This window comes from Pristiophorus japonicus, chromosome 17 (assembly GCF_044704955.1).
Source record: "Pristiophorus japonicus isolate sPriJap1 chromosome 17, sPriJap1.hap1, whole genome shotgun sequence".
Classification (NCBI taxonomy): domain Eukaryota; kingdom Metazoa; phylum Chordata; class Chondrichthyes; family Pristiophoridae; genus Pristiophorus; species Pristiophorus japonicus.
The window spans coordinates 14,912,347-14,929,855 of NC_091993.1; the positions used below are offsets into that span (position 1 = coordinate 14,912,347).

The 17,509-nt window shown below is 45.9% G+C and overlaps 1 protein-coding gene across 4 annotated transcripts in view; it reads left to right on the forward strand.

Moving 5' to 3' along the window:
• The window catches only part of myo5aa (myosin VAa), a 203,929-nt gene that overhangs the window by 146,929 nt on the left and 39,491 nt on the right, over positions 1–17,509 (forward strand). For all 4 annotated transcript variants that reach the window (XM_070858409.1, XM_070858410.1, XM_070858411.1 and 1 more), the window contains 9 exons: positions 2,540–2,751; positions 4,489–4,645; positions 5,792–6,031; positions 7,747–7,995; positions 8,354–8,447; positions 11,217–11,362; positions 12,745–12,870; positions 13,510–13,653; positions 15,319–15,378. In XM_070858409.1, the coding sequence (XP_070714510.1) occupies positions 2,540–2,751; positions 4,489–4,645; positions 5,792–6,031; positions 7,747–7,995; positions 8,354–8,447; positions 11,217–11,362; positions 12,745–12,870; positions 13,510–13,653; positions 15,319–15,378 (1,428 nt within the window). The remainder of the gene's footprint in view (positions 1–2,539; positions 2,752–4,488; positions 4,646–5,791; positions 6,032–7,746; positions 7,996–8,353; positions 8,448–11,216; positions 11,363–12,744; positions 12,871–13,509; positions 13,654–15,318; positions 15,379–17,509) is intronic.

Here is a 17,509-nt window from a genome sequence, read left to right on the forward strand (position 1 = left end):
AATTGGGGGCTGTTTTAAAAGGGCAGCAGACCCATGGGAACATCACCATCTCCACATTCCCCTCCAAGTCACACACCATCCTGACTTGGAAGTATATCGCCATGCCTTCATCGTCGCTGGGTCAAAATCCTGGAACTCTCAGCCTAACAGCACACAGACTGCAGTGGTACAAGAAGGCGGCTCGCCACAACCTTCTCAAGGGCAATGAGGGATGGGCAATAAATGCTGGTCTTGCCAGCGATGCTCACGTCCCAGGAATGAATTTTTTTTAAAGTGCGGCTGTCAGGTAGTTATGTGTAACCCACCCTGTCCCTTTAAGATCATTAGGTCTAATTGCTGTAACATTCTCAGAATGACATGATATTTTTGTGCAAGTTCTCTCTCTAAACTATCAAAAGCTTTTTGGCTCGCATGCCTTTCCTGCAAGTGTCACTGTTACTTCCTGTAACACTTTCAAATTGTATAATTACACAGCATGTTGTCCAATCTTAATGGTTGTATTTGGACTTTCAGTAGGCTTTCGACAAGGTCCCACACAAGAGATTAATGTGCAAAGTTAAAGCACATGGGATTGGTTGCTGACGTGGATTGAGAACTGGTTGGCAGACAGGAAGCAAAGAGTAGGAGTAAATGGATACTTTTCAGAATGGCAGGCAGTGACTAGTGGGGTACCGCAAGGTTCTGTGCTGGGGCCCCAGCTGTTTACACTGTACATTAATGATTTAGACGAGGGGACTAAATGTAGTATCTCCAAATTTGTGGATGACACTAAGTTGGGTGGCAGTGCGAGCCGCGAGGAGGATGCAATGAGGCTGCAGAATGACTTGGATAGGTTAGGTGAGTGGGCAAATGCATGGCAGATGCAGTATAATGTGGATAAATATGAGGTTATCCACTTTGGTGGTAAAAACAGAGAGACAGACTATTATCTGAATGGTGACCGATTAGGAAAAGGGAAGGTGCAACGAGACTTGGGTGTCATGGTATATCAGTCATTGAAGGTTGGCATGCAGGTACAGCAGGCGGTTAAGAAAGCAAATGGCATGTTGGCTTTCATAGCGAGAGGATTTGAGTTCAGGGGCAGGGAGGTGTTACTACAGTTGTACAGGGCCTTGGTGAGGCTACACCTGGAGTATTGTGTACAGTTTTGGTCTCCTAACTTGAGGAAGGACATTCTTGCTATTGAGGGGGTGCAGCGAAGGTTCACCAGACTGATTCCCGGGATGGCGGGACTGACATATCAAGAAAGACTGGATCAACTGGGCTTGTATTCACTGGAGTTCAGAAGAATGAGAGGGGATCTCATAGAAACGTTTAAAATTCTGACGGGTTTAGACAGGTTAGATGCAGGAAAAATGTTCCCAATGTTGGGGAAGTCCAGAACCAGGGGTCACAGTCTAGGGATAAGGGGTAAGCCATTTAGGACCGAGTTGAGGAGAAACTTCTTCACCCAGAGAGTGGTGAACCTGTGGAATTCTCTACCACAGAAAGTTGTTGAGGCCAATTCACTAAATATATTCAAATAGGAGTTAGATGTAGTCAGGGGATCAAGGGGTATGGCGAGAAAGCAGGAATGGGGTACTGAAGTTGCATGTTCAGCCATGAACTCATTGAATGGCGGTGCAGGCTCGAAGGGCCGAATGGCCTACTCCTGCACCTATTTTCTATGTTTCAATGTTTCTATGTTTCAAATGTTAACTCATTTATAAATAGTCAAATTCTGCCTTTTTAATATCGGTAAATGTCACTGCTCATGGTTTGAAGGTACTCAGTGAAAGGAAATAGAACATTTGGCATTAAAAGCAAATTGAAGAATTGGTTTAGTACAAGCTGTATTCCACGATCACAGGAGATTGTGTGGATAAATACTGACCTTGAAGAGGAGTATTGATAAATCAGTGACAGTACAACCACCTCACTAAAATAAGAAATGTTCAACCTACTGTTTATCTTAGCTCTTTAAAATGACATATTCCACATAAATAAATTGACACGCCAACAGCCTAACTGTGAACATAATAGGGCAATGCATTTGTAATATATGATAAAGAATGTCTTTCATTTGTTTAAATCATGTGCACATTTCCACTTTCAGTCCTTTGTGTGTCTATGAATCCTTCTCAATTGAATATTTCAGCAACAGCAGTGTTGGGGTGCATGGTTTGTGACGCATCCTCAGTATTTTGGCCGGAGACAGAGTTAGTCCTCCATTTTATTAGGCCAGGAACTGCTTGGAACTGCTTAGAATTAAAGTGTTTATCTTCAAAACCAGAAAAATCATCCTACTTTGTGGGATTGGTCGGTTTAATTCGAGAGCACTCTGGATATCCTGCAGGACTACAATCTCGTCGACTCCCACCCAGTCAGACTATTGGAATTTTGATGTTGATTAATTTAGGTCATTTATATCTGAATTTCCAGATATGAGATTGTCACACCGCGAGCCAGATTCATTTGTTCCAGGATAAAGTGTCCTTTTTTTTGGGGGAGTACATTCCCATCTCTATGGCACTATTCTAATGTTGTGCTTGTCGTACAGGACCAGGACAAGTACCAGTTTGGTAAAACAAAGATCTTCTTTCGTGCTGGGCAAGTGGCCTACTTGGAGAAGCTGCGGGCGGACAAGCTGAGAGCTGCCTGCATCAGGATCCAGAAGACCATCCGTAGCTGGCTCCAGCGGAAGAAGTACCTGCGCATGCGGAAGGCAGCCATTACTATTCAGAGATATGTGCGGGGCTATCAAGCCAGATGGTATGATGCTTTTCAAGGCAACAAATGATCTCTTAATGTGAACCCACGCTGGTGTACTGATGTGTGGCACTGCATCTTGGAGTGGGATGGCAGGGATTTGTAAGGCCTCCCACATGGGACCATGTTCTCACCTGAGGTGCCACTGAGAAATGGGGAGATGTTGGAGTGTGAGTAATTGGGAATGGTGGCATAGTGGTTGTTACTGGACTGGTAATCCAGAGGCCTGGACTAATGATCCGGAGATCCGAGTTCAAATCCCACCATAGCCCCTGGTGAATTTAAATCCAACTAATTAAATAAATCTGGAATAAAAAAACTGGTATCACTAACGCTGACCATGAAACTACCAGATTGTTGTAAAAAACCCATCTGATTCACGAATGTCCTTTAGGGAAGGAATTCTAGTGTCCTTACATAGTCTGGCCTATATGTGACTCTAGGCCCATAGCAATGTTGACTTTCAACTGCCCCTCTGAAATAGCCGAGCAAGCCACTCAATTGGCTCACCACCACCTTCTCAAGGGCGATTAGGGATGGGCAATAAATGCTGGCTTGTCAGCAACGCCCACATCCCGCGAATGAATTAAAAAAAGAGTCAATCCATGTTGCCTGTGTGCACCATCTAGTCGGAGAGTCTAGGTACAGGGTCACAGTCAAGCCTCCTTGTTTGGAGAAGGGACTTAATGGAAAGAAGGGTGTATATGTATAAAATGTATCCAATATGAGTTATTTATTTTTTATAGTCTCAGGATTTTGATTCATTGATCCAGTCAGAGAACTTGTAGCATTTTAGCCATTAGGAGTGTAAAGCACGTCTGTTCTTAACAAGTGCTAATGTTCTGCGAATGAATGGTGAGTACTGGTGGTTCTCAACTTGTGAAAATGATGATTTTGATGGTTTGAATGGCCCGTACCTCACAGACATTGTCCTCAATCTCTGCACACCGCCTGCCAATAAAATGAGTGAGAAAGACTAACTCTAGAAATATTCTTCCTTCCCACCTGCTCAATAATAGTTCAAACTTGCAAAACCCAACTGGCTCTCATGGTAGCATTGAATGTTTACTGCTTTATATCCATAAATTTCTACTGTCAATTAAGTTGATTGTATTATTTAAAGTTGGTGTTGTGTATGTTAACTGTGTTTTACCTGTCACCGGAGGGTGCAACTGACCCATGTTCAACTGCTGTTCACATGGAACCCTTCTCGAATAACTCCACGAGGCTAAGTACGGTGAGCTAGTTCAGGCATGACCTTACTCCAATTTATTTATTCTCAAAGTGAGGATTCAACATGGCTGCCAACATTATATACACGGCTTGCCTATTATATACGTGTCTGCCAGTGACCATTAGGCCTCCGACAGTCTCGCGCCCTCAGGTGGCAGGTAAAACTCAGTTGACATACATAACAGTTGGTGTCTCAGCGTGAGTCAGAATATTGTGGGTTCAAGCTGACCCTTCAGGGCAGTGCTGAGGGAGTGCTGCACTGTCGGAGATGCGAGCTTTCAGTTGAGGCATTAAACTGAGGCCCTGCCTGCCTCGCGACAGACCTCTTGCCACTTTTCAAAGAAGAACAGGGGAGTTCTCCTGGTGTCCTGGCTATCATTTATCCCTCCACCACCACCACTAGAAACATTGAACATAAATCTGTTTTGTCAAGGTGATGCCCAGGATATGTTTTGCCCCCCCCCCCCCCCAAAGGCTTTGAATAACAGTGGACTTGTTGTATTCCAGCTATGCCCAGTTCCTCCGTAAGACCCGGGCGGCAATCCTCATCCAAAAATACCAGCGCATGTACACAGCTCGGCAGAAGTTCCTGCGTATCCGGTCAGCAGCCATTGTTATCCAGTCGTTTGTACGAGGCTTCCGGGGAAGGCGACACTACAAGGCGGTAAGCAATTGCTTTACTAGCTCACGTCATCACCTTCTGTCCAAACGCCTCAATGGTTCAGAGCGATATCCAGAAAGATAAGTGCAATGCCAAGCAACAAATGGTGCGTTGGGTTTAGACAATGGCCTTTAGCATCCAGGCTCAACTTCAGTCCCAGTTGCTGGGATCGCGGTCTCTTCTGTGAAGACGCTCTGCGACATGAGTTTGGGCAGCATTGCCGCTCGTGGACATCTGTGTTCATTGGCAATGTTACTCACAGGCCACACAGAATGGATCAAGAGAATGGCTGATGTGAGATGTGAAAAACTGGAACACTGCTCTCCTTGGAGCAGAGAAGGCTGAGAGGAGATTTGATAGAATTGCTCAAATTCATGAGGGATCTACACAGAGTAGATAGAGAGGAACTGTTCCCGTTGGCGGAAAGGTTGAGAACCAGAGGACACAGATTTAAGGTGACTGGCAAAAGAACCAAAGACGACATGAGGAAAAACATTTTTACGCAGCGAGTAGTTAGGATCGGGAATGCACGGCCTGAAAGGGTGGCGGAGGCAGATTCAATCATGGCTTTCAAAGGGGAATTGGATATGGACCTGAAGGAAAAAAATTTGCAGGGTTACGGGGAAAAGGCGGGGGAGTGTTTTGTTTCATGTTGACATTTCTATAATTATGGGACATTATTATTACTCTGTCACAATTAAATAATCTACATTACTTTTTATATGGGAGGCACACTAGTTATGCAAATATTATCAAGATAAAGGACGTTGATGCTGGTGAATGAAATGCGTTTCCCATTTCAGACTCAACGCCAAGCATCCCAATATAACATGCAGAGCAAATCTCTCTCTGCCCTGCCCCAATAATATAAGAACGTAAGAAATAGGAGCAGGAGTTGGCCATACGGCCCCTGGAGCCTGCAAATATACCTCCGTCTGAACTTCAAGAACAGCCCCCATACTAGAATCATAGCATGTTCCAGCACAGAAGGAGGCCATTCGGCTCGTCAAGCCCGTGCCGGCTCTCTGCCAGAGCACTTCAGCTTATCCCACTCCCCCGACATTATCAGCATCATTTCTTACTTGCAGCCATTATAAGGCTTCTGCTATAACTGTGCATACCTTTTGAAACGTTTTCTTTTCCAAACAGATCCTGCGGGAACAAAAGGCTGTCGTCCTTCAGAAGCGCGTGCGTGGCTGGATGGCGAAACGCAAGTACCAGAGGACCCAAAACGCCATTGTCTACTTGCAGTGTTGCTACCGCCGCATGATGGCAAAGCGCGAGCTTAAGAAGCTGAAGATTGAAGCAAGATCTGTGGAGCACTACAAGACCCTCAACATAGGCATGGAGAACAAGATTGTGCAGCTGCAGTGCAAAGTCAACAGCCAGGTAACCCCAGTACTCATCCATACCCGTACTGTGAATGTTATCTGCGGTCACCAAATGGAATCAGTTTAATCGGTAGCATGGTGGCATTTTTTTGTCAAAGCCATATCCGCACAGTAAAGCAGCAGTTATACTCTGGTGCCATTATGTAGCTGTAGATTATGAAGTGCAGCGAGCAAGGGTCTACTTGTACTGTGGGCTGGCATTTGCACTGGGAAACAGTTCTGCACACGCGTGCTCGCACATGTCCCACCTCATGCTGGGCTAGTTCAGCTCACCAGCTGGGATGCCAAAGCTGGCTGCCAGAGGGGTTGCTGCCCCTGATGGCTAACACTGACCCATGGTGGCAGTGTACTAGTTTGGATTCTGGGTGAGAACAGGGTCAGTGTTGGCTGTGATGTCCTTCACACTTCGCCCACTGACGGTCGCTGTCGAGGCTCACGTGTGAACAATGGCCACTAGAGCAGAGGTGGTGGAGGGTGATCGCAGCCGGAGGAGCGTATCCGAGTGATCGTGTCAATACTTTCGGAAGAGTAGGGATGAAATTTAGAAAGCGGGGGAGGAAAAAAAAGTACAATGAGTATTTTAGCAGCGAGCTTATTGCCAATTCTTTGGTTATATTAGATTGTTAATGCATGTGCTGAGATTTGCTTATCTTTGGTCTTTCAAACAATCGGGATCGAGTGCCAACCAATATGATGGGTATATTGTGCTTAATCGGAGTTTAGGACAGAATATAACGCATTAGTTATACTGCAAAAACATACAACCGTGACGAGTAGCTGGGATCGGACCCAATCGCTGGTGTGCGTGAACAGTTCTCCTTGGTCCTCTCTCGCTGAACTGCCCAAGAGTGTTAGACCGAAGCCAGCATTTCCTCCACCCTTGGGAGTCCTTACTTCATGGTGTGCACTAAGGGCTTGTTGGTCTTTTATTCTCTTTTTAGAGGTGGGCCTGGGGTAAAATAATGGACATGACCATTTAACCTATCGAGGTTGTCCTTAAAACAAGGTGTCCCAACGGCATGTCGCGTTCTTTGTCTAAACCAAGGAAAAAGGGTCAAACCCTCCTGTCATGTCCCACCTGCCAGGGATCATTTCTTAGCCGTTACACATGCTTTCTGTACTTGACCAATTATGACCTTACAGCATGTTGAGCATTGTCTTCCCTTATCTCATCCGGCCCAGTCATCTCAAGGCTAGAGTTTCTCGTACTCATTTTCCAGGAAAACTAAACTAAACTTGTGCAGTTCCAGTAAAACATAACTTATGCATTAACCCCTTACTTGTCTCGAGCTCCAGTACAATAATTTAAACACAGTATTATTCGCGTCACTGTTTCATTCACATAACTATATACCTTTCAGGTATCCCTAATTTCTCTCACGTGTTTGGGGGGGGATCAGTAGAGGAGTAATCTCTACACATTAGTGAACAGATGACCATGGTAAAGTATCTGTACATAATATACATGTGTGTATAATGTATATTGTTTATATGATCACCCATCCTTTCTCTGACAGGGATACATATAGTGAGTGGTCTTGCTTTTTTTCTAAGCCTTTATCATATTTCTATGTGTTCTCGTCAAAGAACCCATTATAGGTTCACTCCATTCAGGATTAAGTTTCCATCCCCCAGCTGATTGAATGGTGGCACTTTAATTCACATTTTGCCTCACTGGGCGGCTGACGACAATCCTACTTTCTTTCAATGTAGACCAAAGAGATGAAATCTCTGCTGGAGAAGTTGAGTACTTTGGAGAACACATATACCAACGAGACGGAGAAGTTACGGACGGAGGTCGACCGGCTCCGTGTAAACGAAGGAAACGCCAAAGCATCCTCGAACAAGATTACTAGCCTGTTGGAGGAGATCGCCATACTCCGCAAGGAACTCGAGGAAACTCGGACTAAGAAGAAACGTCTCGAAGAAAGGACAGATAAATACAAAGTGGAAACGGATCAGGTGAGCGTTTCCTGCATGTTCTGCAGCTTTGCCAATGAAAACTACTTAAAAAAAAATCAAATTATTAAGTGTCAGAAGGTAATCTCTTTTTCCTCACTATATAAATACAAGCACTTCTAGATGCAATGACTGACCTAATTTCTTCAGAGATGATTATATCAATTTCTGATACAGCTGCTGAATAGGCCTCCATTCTTCCGAGAGTGCGATTAATACACTGTATGTGGCAGCCCAGCAGAATGGGGAGTTTTAGGATTACAAAATTGAGTGGGGAATATGAAGGTTGTCACATGGTACAGCATTAGCAGCGCAGAAAGGCAAAACAATTAAAATTGCCCTTTCCTATCCTTCCTGACAGATGGTGTCCCAGCTTAAAGAGCAGAATGCTTTGCTGAAGAATGAGAAAGAAGATCTGAATCGCCGAATCCAGGAGCAGGCCAAAGAGATAACAGGTGAAATTCAGCATGGCGATGGAAGGCGATGCTTAAAGGGTGCAGTCCGACTGATGTTGCTGCATAATCTGGAAACGTTCATTTGTACCACAGAGGAATGTTGCAGGAAAATCCTAAACTAATTTTTTTTTTTTTTAATTCATTCACGGGATACGGGTGTCACTGGCAAAGCCGGCATATATTGCCCATCTTTAATTGTCCTTGAGTGGCTCGCTGGGCCATTTCACTGGGCAGTTAAGAGTCAACCACATTGCTGTGGGTCTGGAGTCACACATAGGCCAGACCGGGTAAGGGCGGCAGATTTCCTTCCCTGTAGGACATTAGTGAACCAGATGGGTTTTTACGACAATCCAGTAGTTTCATTATCACCTATACTTATAACTAGCTTTTTATTCCAGATTTAGTTAATTCATTGAGTTTAAATTCCCCAGCTGCCGTGGTGGGATTTGAACTCGTGTCTCTAGATCATTAGTCCAGGCCTCTGGATTACTAGTCCAGTCACAATACCACTAAGCTTACCGTTCCCCATAAACTTAATAATTTGGGAGCATATAGTCCTTTACAAATTGTCGTAGTGTTTTTTTTAAAGATTTAAAACCACGTATTTTCTTAAGTGGTACTGTGAGCGAGTGCCACAACTCAGCTGTGGAACCTCATCGCCAACGCTCCCGCTTTGGTCCACGTGGCACCTTTAGCGGGCTGTGTGGGCCATTCAAATTTTGCGTCTGCGCGTTTTTTCTGTTTAAAAGCCATCGCCCCGGTTGCGCGGGACCTGCTGAGCGCTGTGCGTCCGCGCAGCTTAAAGGGAACGTGCCCATTGCTATTAACCCACAATGCACCCTCCGTCTGCTCTTTGCTGCCTTCTGTTGTCTGATCTCAAACAGACCGGATGCAGAAGACATAAACAGAATCTGTATTGATCTTAAACTGTTGTTTAATGGACATCTCTCTGCAATGAGAAGTTCTAAAGTAATTTTATCCTTTTAAGTGGATTGATCAGCAAAAGAGTTTTATTTTTTCTGATTTCATTCTTCTGTCTTTTAAAAAAAAATCATTCTTTGGTTGGTGGGTGTCACCGGCAAGACCGGCATTTATTGCCCGTCCCTAGTTGCCTTGAGAAGGCGGTGGTGAGCTACCTTCTTGAACCGCTGCAGTCCATGTGGTGACGATACTCCCACAATGTTGAATTCCAAGATTTTGACCCAACGACAATGAAGGAACGGCGATATATGTGCACGTCAGGATGGTGTTGTGACTTGGAGGCGGTGGTCTTCCCATGCACCTGCTGCCCTTGCCCTTCGAGGTAGTGGATGTCGTGGGCTTGGGGAGGTGCTGCTGAAGAAATCTTGGTGACGTGGCCCAGGGCATCCTGTAGATGGTGCACATTACAGCCACCCTGCACCAGTGCTGGAGGGAGTGGATGGGCTGTCGATCAGGTGGACTGCTTTGTCCTGGATGATGTTGAACTTCTTTCGTGTTGGCGTGGCTGCACCCATCCAGGCAGGTGGGGAATATTCCAACATGCTCCTGATTCGTGCCTTTGTAGGTGGTGGAGAAGCTCTGGGGAATCAGGAGGTAAGCCACTTGCTGCAGAATAACCAGCCTCTCACCTGCTCTAGTAGTCAAGGCATTTATGTGGTCATCTTAGTTGAGTTTCTGGTCAATGGTGACCCCCGGATGTTGATGGTGGGGGATTCGGCGATGGTAATGCTGTTGAATATCAAGGGGAGTTGGTTCGGCTCTCTCTTGTTGGTGATGGTGATTGCCTGACACTTATGTGCCACAAGTAGTACTTGCTGCTTGTTAGCCCAAGCCTGGGTGCTGTCCAGGTCTTGCTTCAAGTGGCCATACACTGCTTCATTATCTGAAGAATTGCAAATGGAGCTGTGCAATCAACAGCAAAAAGCCCCACTTCTGACCCTGTGATGGACAGGCAGTCATTGATGAAGAAGCTGAAGATAACTGGGCCTGGGATGCTGTCCTGAGGAACTCCTGCAGCAATGTCCTGGGACTGAGAATTGGCCTTCCAACAACCACAACCATCTCCATTTGTGTCAGATATGACTCCAGCCACTCGAGGGTTTCCCCCCTGACATCAGTTTCACTGGAGGGTTCCCCCGACCCCAATTTTATTGGGACTCCTTGGTGCCAAAACTCATTTGTTGAGGATTGTTGGTTTCACCTCTCACATTTAAAGACCAGGTTCACACTCTGACCTCATAAAGCAAGTGTGCGGATTTCTTTTTCTGAATCGTACAAAAAAAAATAACTTTCCAGTACCTGCTGCATAATCGTGTTGGTCAAATCACACGAATGAGTCATCATTCGAAAACATTAGGATTAACGTATTTAAACCCGAGTTTAGTGTAGCTGAGAGGTGGCTTGCTCCCAGGCCTTTGCCCATTGTTTTCTTGAGCTGGCTGCGAAGGTCAGATCAGAATTCTGTTTCTGCAATCAGCTGTTCCCCTCTCATGAAGCAGTGACATTTTGTGAAATCACAACCAAAATGTAGAGCTTGCCATGTGCCGTCTGTGGCGTCTGTGTCCTGCATCAAAGTACTGTCCCACTCAGTGACTCTACTGAACATTACACTTTCTATATCATTCCATTTCTAGAGAAGTATAACATGGAAGTTCTATCATCAAACATAGGCTGGCAAGACAGTAAACTATTGTAGTCCGAGTTTACCAATAATATCAATGCATTATATCAGTACAGAGAATGTTTGCCGCTTCTTGTTTCATATAACGCTCTTGTATTTCGTTGCAGAATCTATGGAGAAGAGGATGGCGGAAGAGACCAAACAGCTTGAGATTGACCTTAACGATGAAAGGTCCAGGTACCAGTCTCTGCTGAACGAGTTCTGCCGACTGGAAGAGCGCTATGATAACATGAAGGAGGAAATGTCTTTGGTCGTAAGTGGCTTCAATATCTTTCCATTCAGCAAATTGAAATGCTAAGTATGAATATTCTGTTCACTGCTGAAATGCTCCCTGCCTGCACTCTCCATAAACTACTGCACAAAGTCCCATATCCCAAGCTCCACTGCTTTCCTGTTCCCCAACAGACCAACATTGTCTCCAAATTCCTCTGTCGCCTCACCCCATTCCTCCCTCTGCAATCTCCTTCAGCCATACGTCCCAACACGTACTCTCCACTCTTCTGACACCAGTTTACTTCTCACCTTGCCCTCCACCGTTGGCCGTTTTATCAGGCACTAAGCCCGTGTCCTCTGCCTCGCCTCCTCCCTTGCTGCTTTGAACCCTGAACTTTCGGCCCTCTCCAAACTCTCTCCTGCTCCCCTTCTCTCTTGTGTGATCTTCACATTTCTCTACATTAGGAGCGCTAGAGAAATACAAGTTCTTGATCTTTGGGCACTATTTGTCCGAAAGGTCCTTGTCTTTATTTCTCGCTGCCTACCCCAGCAAGCTGTGAATCTGGCTGGTGGGCAGTCCTACAGGCACCGTGTGCTCTCTGGTACGTTGCCAAATTCCTCAAGTGTGAACCTAGTCAGACAGCGTTGTCGGGCTTTACAACTGATTATTTTTCTCGCCCTCCCTGAGCCAAGGGCGCTGAGGCCAAGAGTCATGCCCCACTGTTGTCCCGGCTGTGATCAGCTGTCTCGGCACAGACTGGGGATCAAAGCCTGGCAGCTTCCTTGCCCATAATGCTCAGTCTGCCCACTGACCCATCAAGGGAGCCAGGCTTGGTGCCTTTGAAGGCAGAAGCACAAATATTTAAGAAGAGTTCAAGGGAGCAAAGTCAGTGGTATTCCTTGGATTTTGGTGGGGAAGGATCATCCCCCATACACAATTGCAGCATCTACGTTCAAAGGACTTTGCACCAACTTTATTTCTGGCAAATTTGGTCTACAATGGGATTAATAAATCCCCATCACAGAACATTGTTTTGTTATTCCCTTGTCAACATAGTGTGAGCATGAATAACCAACTCTAACAGTGCAGTTTAATCCTTACCATAAACATGTGGGGAGAGAATGTCATTAATTCCTCATTAGTGCCTGGCAGTAAAGAATAATATATCTTGGTTTTTTTTATATTGATATCCATTGGATTACATTGCACACATTATCACTGCATTTAATTCTAAAACCTGAGGAAACATTTCCCAAGTGTGGTTTGTACAACTAGCCAAGCAATATTAATGATAAATAACTCCGACATTATTTCACACACGCTTTGTATCCAAGCTCTGTACTGAAGGATGACTTTTGATTCGATTTGGTTGGAGTTAGGTTGAAGTAACTGATTGGAAATTGCACGCTTTCCATTTACAGAGTGTTACCAAGCCTGGTCACCGGAGGACTGACTCCACACACAGCAGCAACGAGTCGGAGTACACCTACAACTCTCTGCTTTCCTCCGAGCCCGGAGAATCCGAGGATGTGACGAGAAGAACGGAGGTTGGTGCCATTCATCATCGACTCTTTATCCTGAGAGACAGAACCAGGGGCCCCAGGGTCAGTCAAGGTGAAAGGCCAAGTTAGGACTGATGGTGAGGCATTTGTCACAGTGGCCAACGTGTGCTTCTTGGAAAGGCAGTGGTGGCAAAACAACTTGCAATCGTTGAAGAAACACTCGGTTACTGATATAGGGGTAACTCTGGGGTCTTTCTCGGTGACTGGGCTGGGATCTGCCGAGTGACTCACATCATCTCTCGGTCAACAGGTCCATTGCAACAACAAACGATTTCTTACAAAGTCACACAAATTTAGAAGTGCTAATTAACCAATAGAGACACTGGTTGTTCTCTTCGGCTTAAAACGCTGGTAGAGTTGTATTAATTTGAATGGTCTAGATGGGATTGTATAGTGGATCCAGATAATCTACTTATAGGATTTATGTTGATTCTCTCCAACTGATCTTATTTGAAGTGGAAAGTGAGCTTGAAGGCATGAAGTACCAAAGCCTCTCTGTGTGTTGCGATACATTCACTGACAGTGAGCCAGAGGGAGCTCAGCTTAACCTTTAACCAGCCTTGTCCCACTGCTCGGAGAGGGACATTTGATCCAGTTAATTCTGAATTGTTCTGTTTGTAATAGGAATTTCCTGAACAGAAAGGCGCTCTGGATATGTCCCTCTTCCTGAAACTACAGAAGCGTGTGACTGAGCTGGAGCAGGAGAAACAGGCCTTGCAGGAAGAACTGGATGGGAAGGAGGAGCAGGCACTAAGAGGCAAAGCGAAGGTAAGGCCCAGAGCTTTGTCCTTCAGGGTAAGGGAAGTTGGTAGCCCCTTTGAATGATGAAGCATTGTCCAAAGTGCTCTTTTCGGACTCTCTTTAGGGCTTTCCACATAGCTGTTTACTGTCAGGGTAGTGCAGAGTTGCATGTGGACAATTTACCCTTACAGATGGATCATGCCCACAGTTGGCAATGGCTCATAGTCATTTGGGGATTTTATTTTACAGGTGTGAACAGCATAGAGACAATTTGATTTTCTCCCCTTATCTCTCTTATCGAATCTTTCCTGTCATAGGAACAGGAGTAAGTCATTCAGCCCCTCGAACCTGTTCCATCATTCAATTAGATCTTTGTTTTTTTTTAATTCATTCATTCAGAGGATGTGGGCTTCGCTGGCAAGGCCAGCATTTATTGCCCATCCCTAATTGCCCTGAATGAAGTGGCTTCCCATTTCAGAGGGCAGTTAAGAGTCAACCACATTGCCGTGGGCCTGGAGTCACAAATAAGCCAGGCCAGGTAAGCACGGTCGTAAAGGACGTTAGGTGAACCAGATGAGTTTTTGACAGCAATCATGGTCACCATTACCAATTTTTATTCCAGATTGATTTTGATTTAACTGGATTTAAATTCCCCAGCTGCCGTGCTGGGATTTGAACTCGGGTCTCTGGATCATTAGTCCAGGCCTCAGGATTACTCGTCCAGTAACCTCCCTTTATTCCACTTACCTGCCTTTGATCCAGAATCCCTTGAGATGTTTACCTCACAAAAATCTGTCAATCTCAGTCTTGAAAATGTCAATAGTCCCACATCCTTCCCTTCATGTTGATAAAGAGCTTTCTGATTTCACTCCTAAATGGCCTAGCTCTAATTTTAACGTTGTGACCCCTTGTTCTGAATTCTCCCATCAGAGGAAATAGCTTCTCTTTATCTACCCTATCAAATCCTTTTCATCATTTTAAAGACCTTGATCAGATCGCTCCTCAACCTTCTAAACAACGTTTATTCAACCTGTCCTCATAATTTAGCTCATATAAGCCCTGGTATCGTTCTGGTGAATCTGCGCTACCTTCCCTCCGAGGCCACTATATCCTGAGATGTGGTGCCCAGAACTGAACGCAACACTCCAGATGGGGTCTGATCAAGGCTCTCTACAACTGAAGCATCGCTTCCTCCCGCTGTTTTCACCTGGCGGGAGTTCTGCAAAGGCTTGTTGCACATCCATCCAGGCTGGAGTTAAAATTGCAGTCGAGGCCCGATAATGCCATCGGACTCCGAAGGGCCCTGCTGATTGTTGCTGGTGCCATTGCCGCCGGCTGAATAGAGCAGGTTAAAATTGGGATCCAGGCAGGACATCGGCAGGTATGTCACCTGGCCAATTATAACTGCCCACTGGGTCGAGTTAATATCGCCTCTATAGGCCGAATTGGATAGAGATTTGATGGAGGTATTTAGCTTCTGAGAGTGGCCAGATAGACTGCAGGGTCCTTTCTGGTCCCGTGCTTTCCTATATTTCCTGTGGCCAATTCTGGGAGGAAAATGGGACATTCTATGTGAAAATATAGGTTGTATCTCCTTAACAGTGAGAAGTGAAAGAATTGCTTGCACGTTTGTGGCAAATTAATTCCATTTTACGCAGTCAGCCCATGGGTTTTGTTTGTGCTTCTAACTAGGAGGCAGAGGATCAGCAAATGAAAGCCAGGGGAGCAGAGCTGGAATACGAATCCCTCAAGGTAAGGTGGCTCAGGTTGCGTGATCCGTTCCTGTAGGTTTCCGACGACTCAGAGTAGAATTTTCTCCATTGGGTCAGGGTCTTCAGGGCACGGGATTGGGGGGGGGGGGGTGGGAAATTTCCTTGCGCTCTATGTGTATCGCAATTGGAAAGCTGGGGTGGAGCCTGCCAGGGCTTCGAGCCATCGGTGTGCAGTGAGTGGCTCATCAGAAAATGGTTCCCCTTGCATCTTCTCGCTCTAATGGCAGTGGACAGAAGCACTCAATTCTCCAATAAGTCGCACAAGAACATAGGAATTAGGAGCAGGAGTAGGCCATTATTGCCCCTCGAGCCTGCTCCGCCATTCAATAAGATCATGGCTGCTCTATCTCCGCTCCATTTTCCCGCCTCATCCCCGTATCCCTCGATTCCCTCCGCATGCTGGGTACGAGGCTCTGCCAGTGCCATGGAACCTCAAAGTTCCGCTCGATGTTCGCTTGAAGTTGCGCGCCCGCGTGAGGGATTCCACACAGCTGGCTTTTCAATGCAAAAATCGTGCACGTGACCATGGGACTGGGCTGCACCGCCCCTTAAAGGGGATGCGTAGCACCCTCCACAATGACAGGGAACATTGGTTCTGCCCCTGTTTTTATCTTGTTACAAATAGCACAACGATAAAATCCTCCCCCAGGCGGGAAAACTCACGGATGCCCCTTGCTCAGGGGGGCCTGAAGCCAATGAGCCCTTGTCACCCATATCACCTATTCCCCCTGGAGAAATGCTGCCCATTTCAGTGGTCTGTGCCGTACCTTGGTTAAAATATCTCGTTCTTTAGAGAATTAACTTCATCCCCAATAAGGAAAGCAACTGTTCTTTTGATGGCGATACACCTTTCCGACATGGTGTAACTTTCCTCTCTGTAAACCTGGTCTGGGTATAAGGTCTCCAATGTAACGCTCACCAATATAGAAAGCAGTTGTGGCTGCTTCTTTACATTCAGCATTCAGTGGTGAACTGTGACACCAGTGTACCTGTATATCCAAACATAGTGGGACAGCCTTTTCCCTGTGTCGAGTGGATCCGCATTTGTTGCGAAACTGCTCTCGCTTCCTAGCAATAAAGGGAGTGAACAGAAAACATGGATTGTGATCAGGATTACCATTCAGGATCCAGTAAGCTTACAGGATTGAGAGAGAAATATACCAGGAATTAACATGAAATCGCCTGAAATAGACCAGGCAGTTCTGATAATCAAACCTTTCCAGTCTCTGATATTTTGAAAACGGTGCATTGTAAAAATCCTGTCAATTCCTCTTTCACTGAACTACTTTCATTGGAATCCAATTTACCTGCAGTTTTAGCCTCACTAGGTACACGAGGTTGATTCCTGAGATGAAGTGGTTGACTTAAGAAGAAAGATGGAGCCTAAACTCATTGGAGTTTAGAAGAATGAGAGGTGATCTTATTGAAACACATAAGATTCTGAGGGGGCTTGACAGGGTAGATGTTGAGAGGATGTTTCCCCTCGTGGGGGGAATCTAGAACTAGGGGACATAGTTTCAGGATAAGAGACCGTCCATTTAAAATGGAAATGCGAAGGAATTTCTTCTCTCAGTGGGTCGAGAATCTTTGGAATTCTCTACTCCAGAGAGCTGTGGAGGCTGGGTCATTGAATATATTCAAGGTTGAGATAGACAGATAGAATGATGAGGGAGTCGAGGGTTATGGGGAGCGGGCAGGGAAGTGGCGTTGAGGCCAGGATCAGATCAGACATGATCTTCTTGAATGGCGGAGGAAGCTCGAGGGGCCAAATGGCTGACTCCTGCTCCGGCCAATTCTTATGTTTTTATGTTATGTTCACAGCTCTCCACCCCCCTCCCCCCACCCCACCCTCCCCCCCACCCCACCCTCCTCCCCCCACCCCACCCTCCCCCCCACCCCACCCTCCTCCCCCCACCCCACCCTCCCCCCCCCCACCCCACCGCCCCGAATGCAGTGCATTGTTGGGCGGGAAAGATAACTTTCTGCACCATTACCAAACTCAGAATGATCCCTCGGACAGTATTTCGAATCCTCACCGTGCTGTCCTTGCCATCATTGTGTTGCACTTGGATTATCACAGAGGAAATGTCCGTTGCCATTCTGTACCTTTG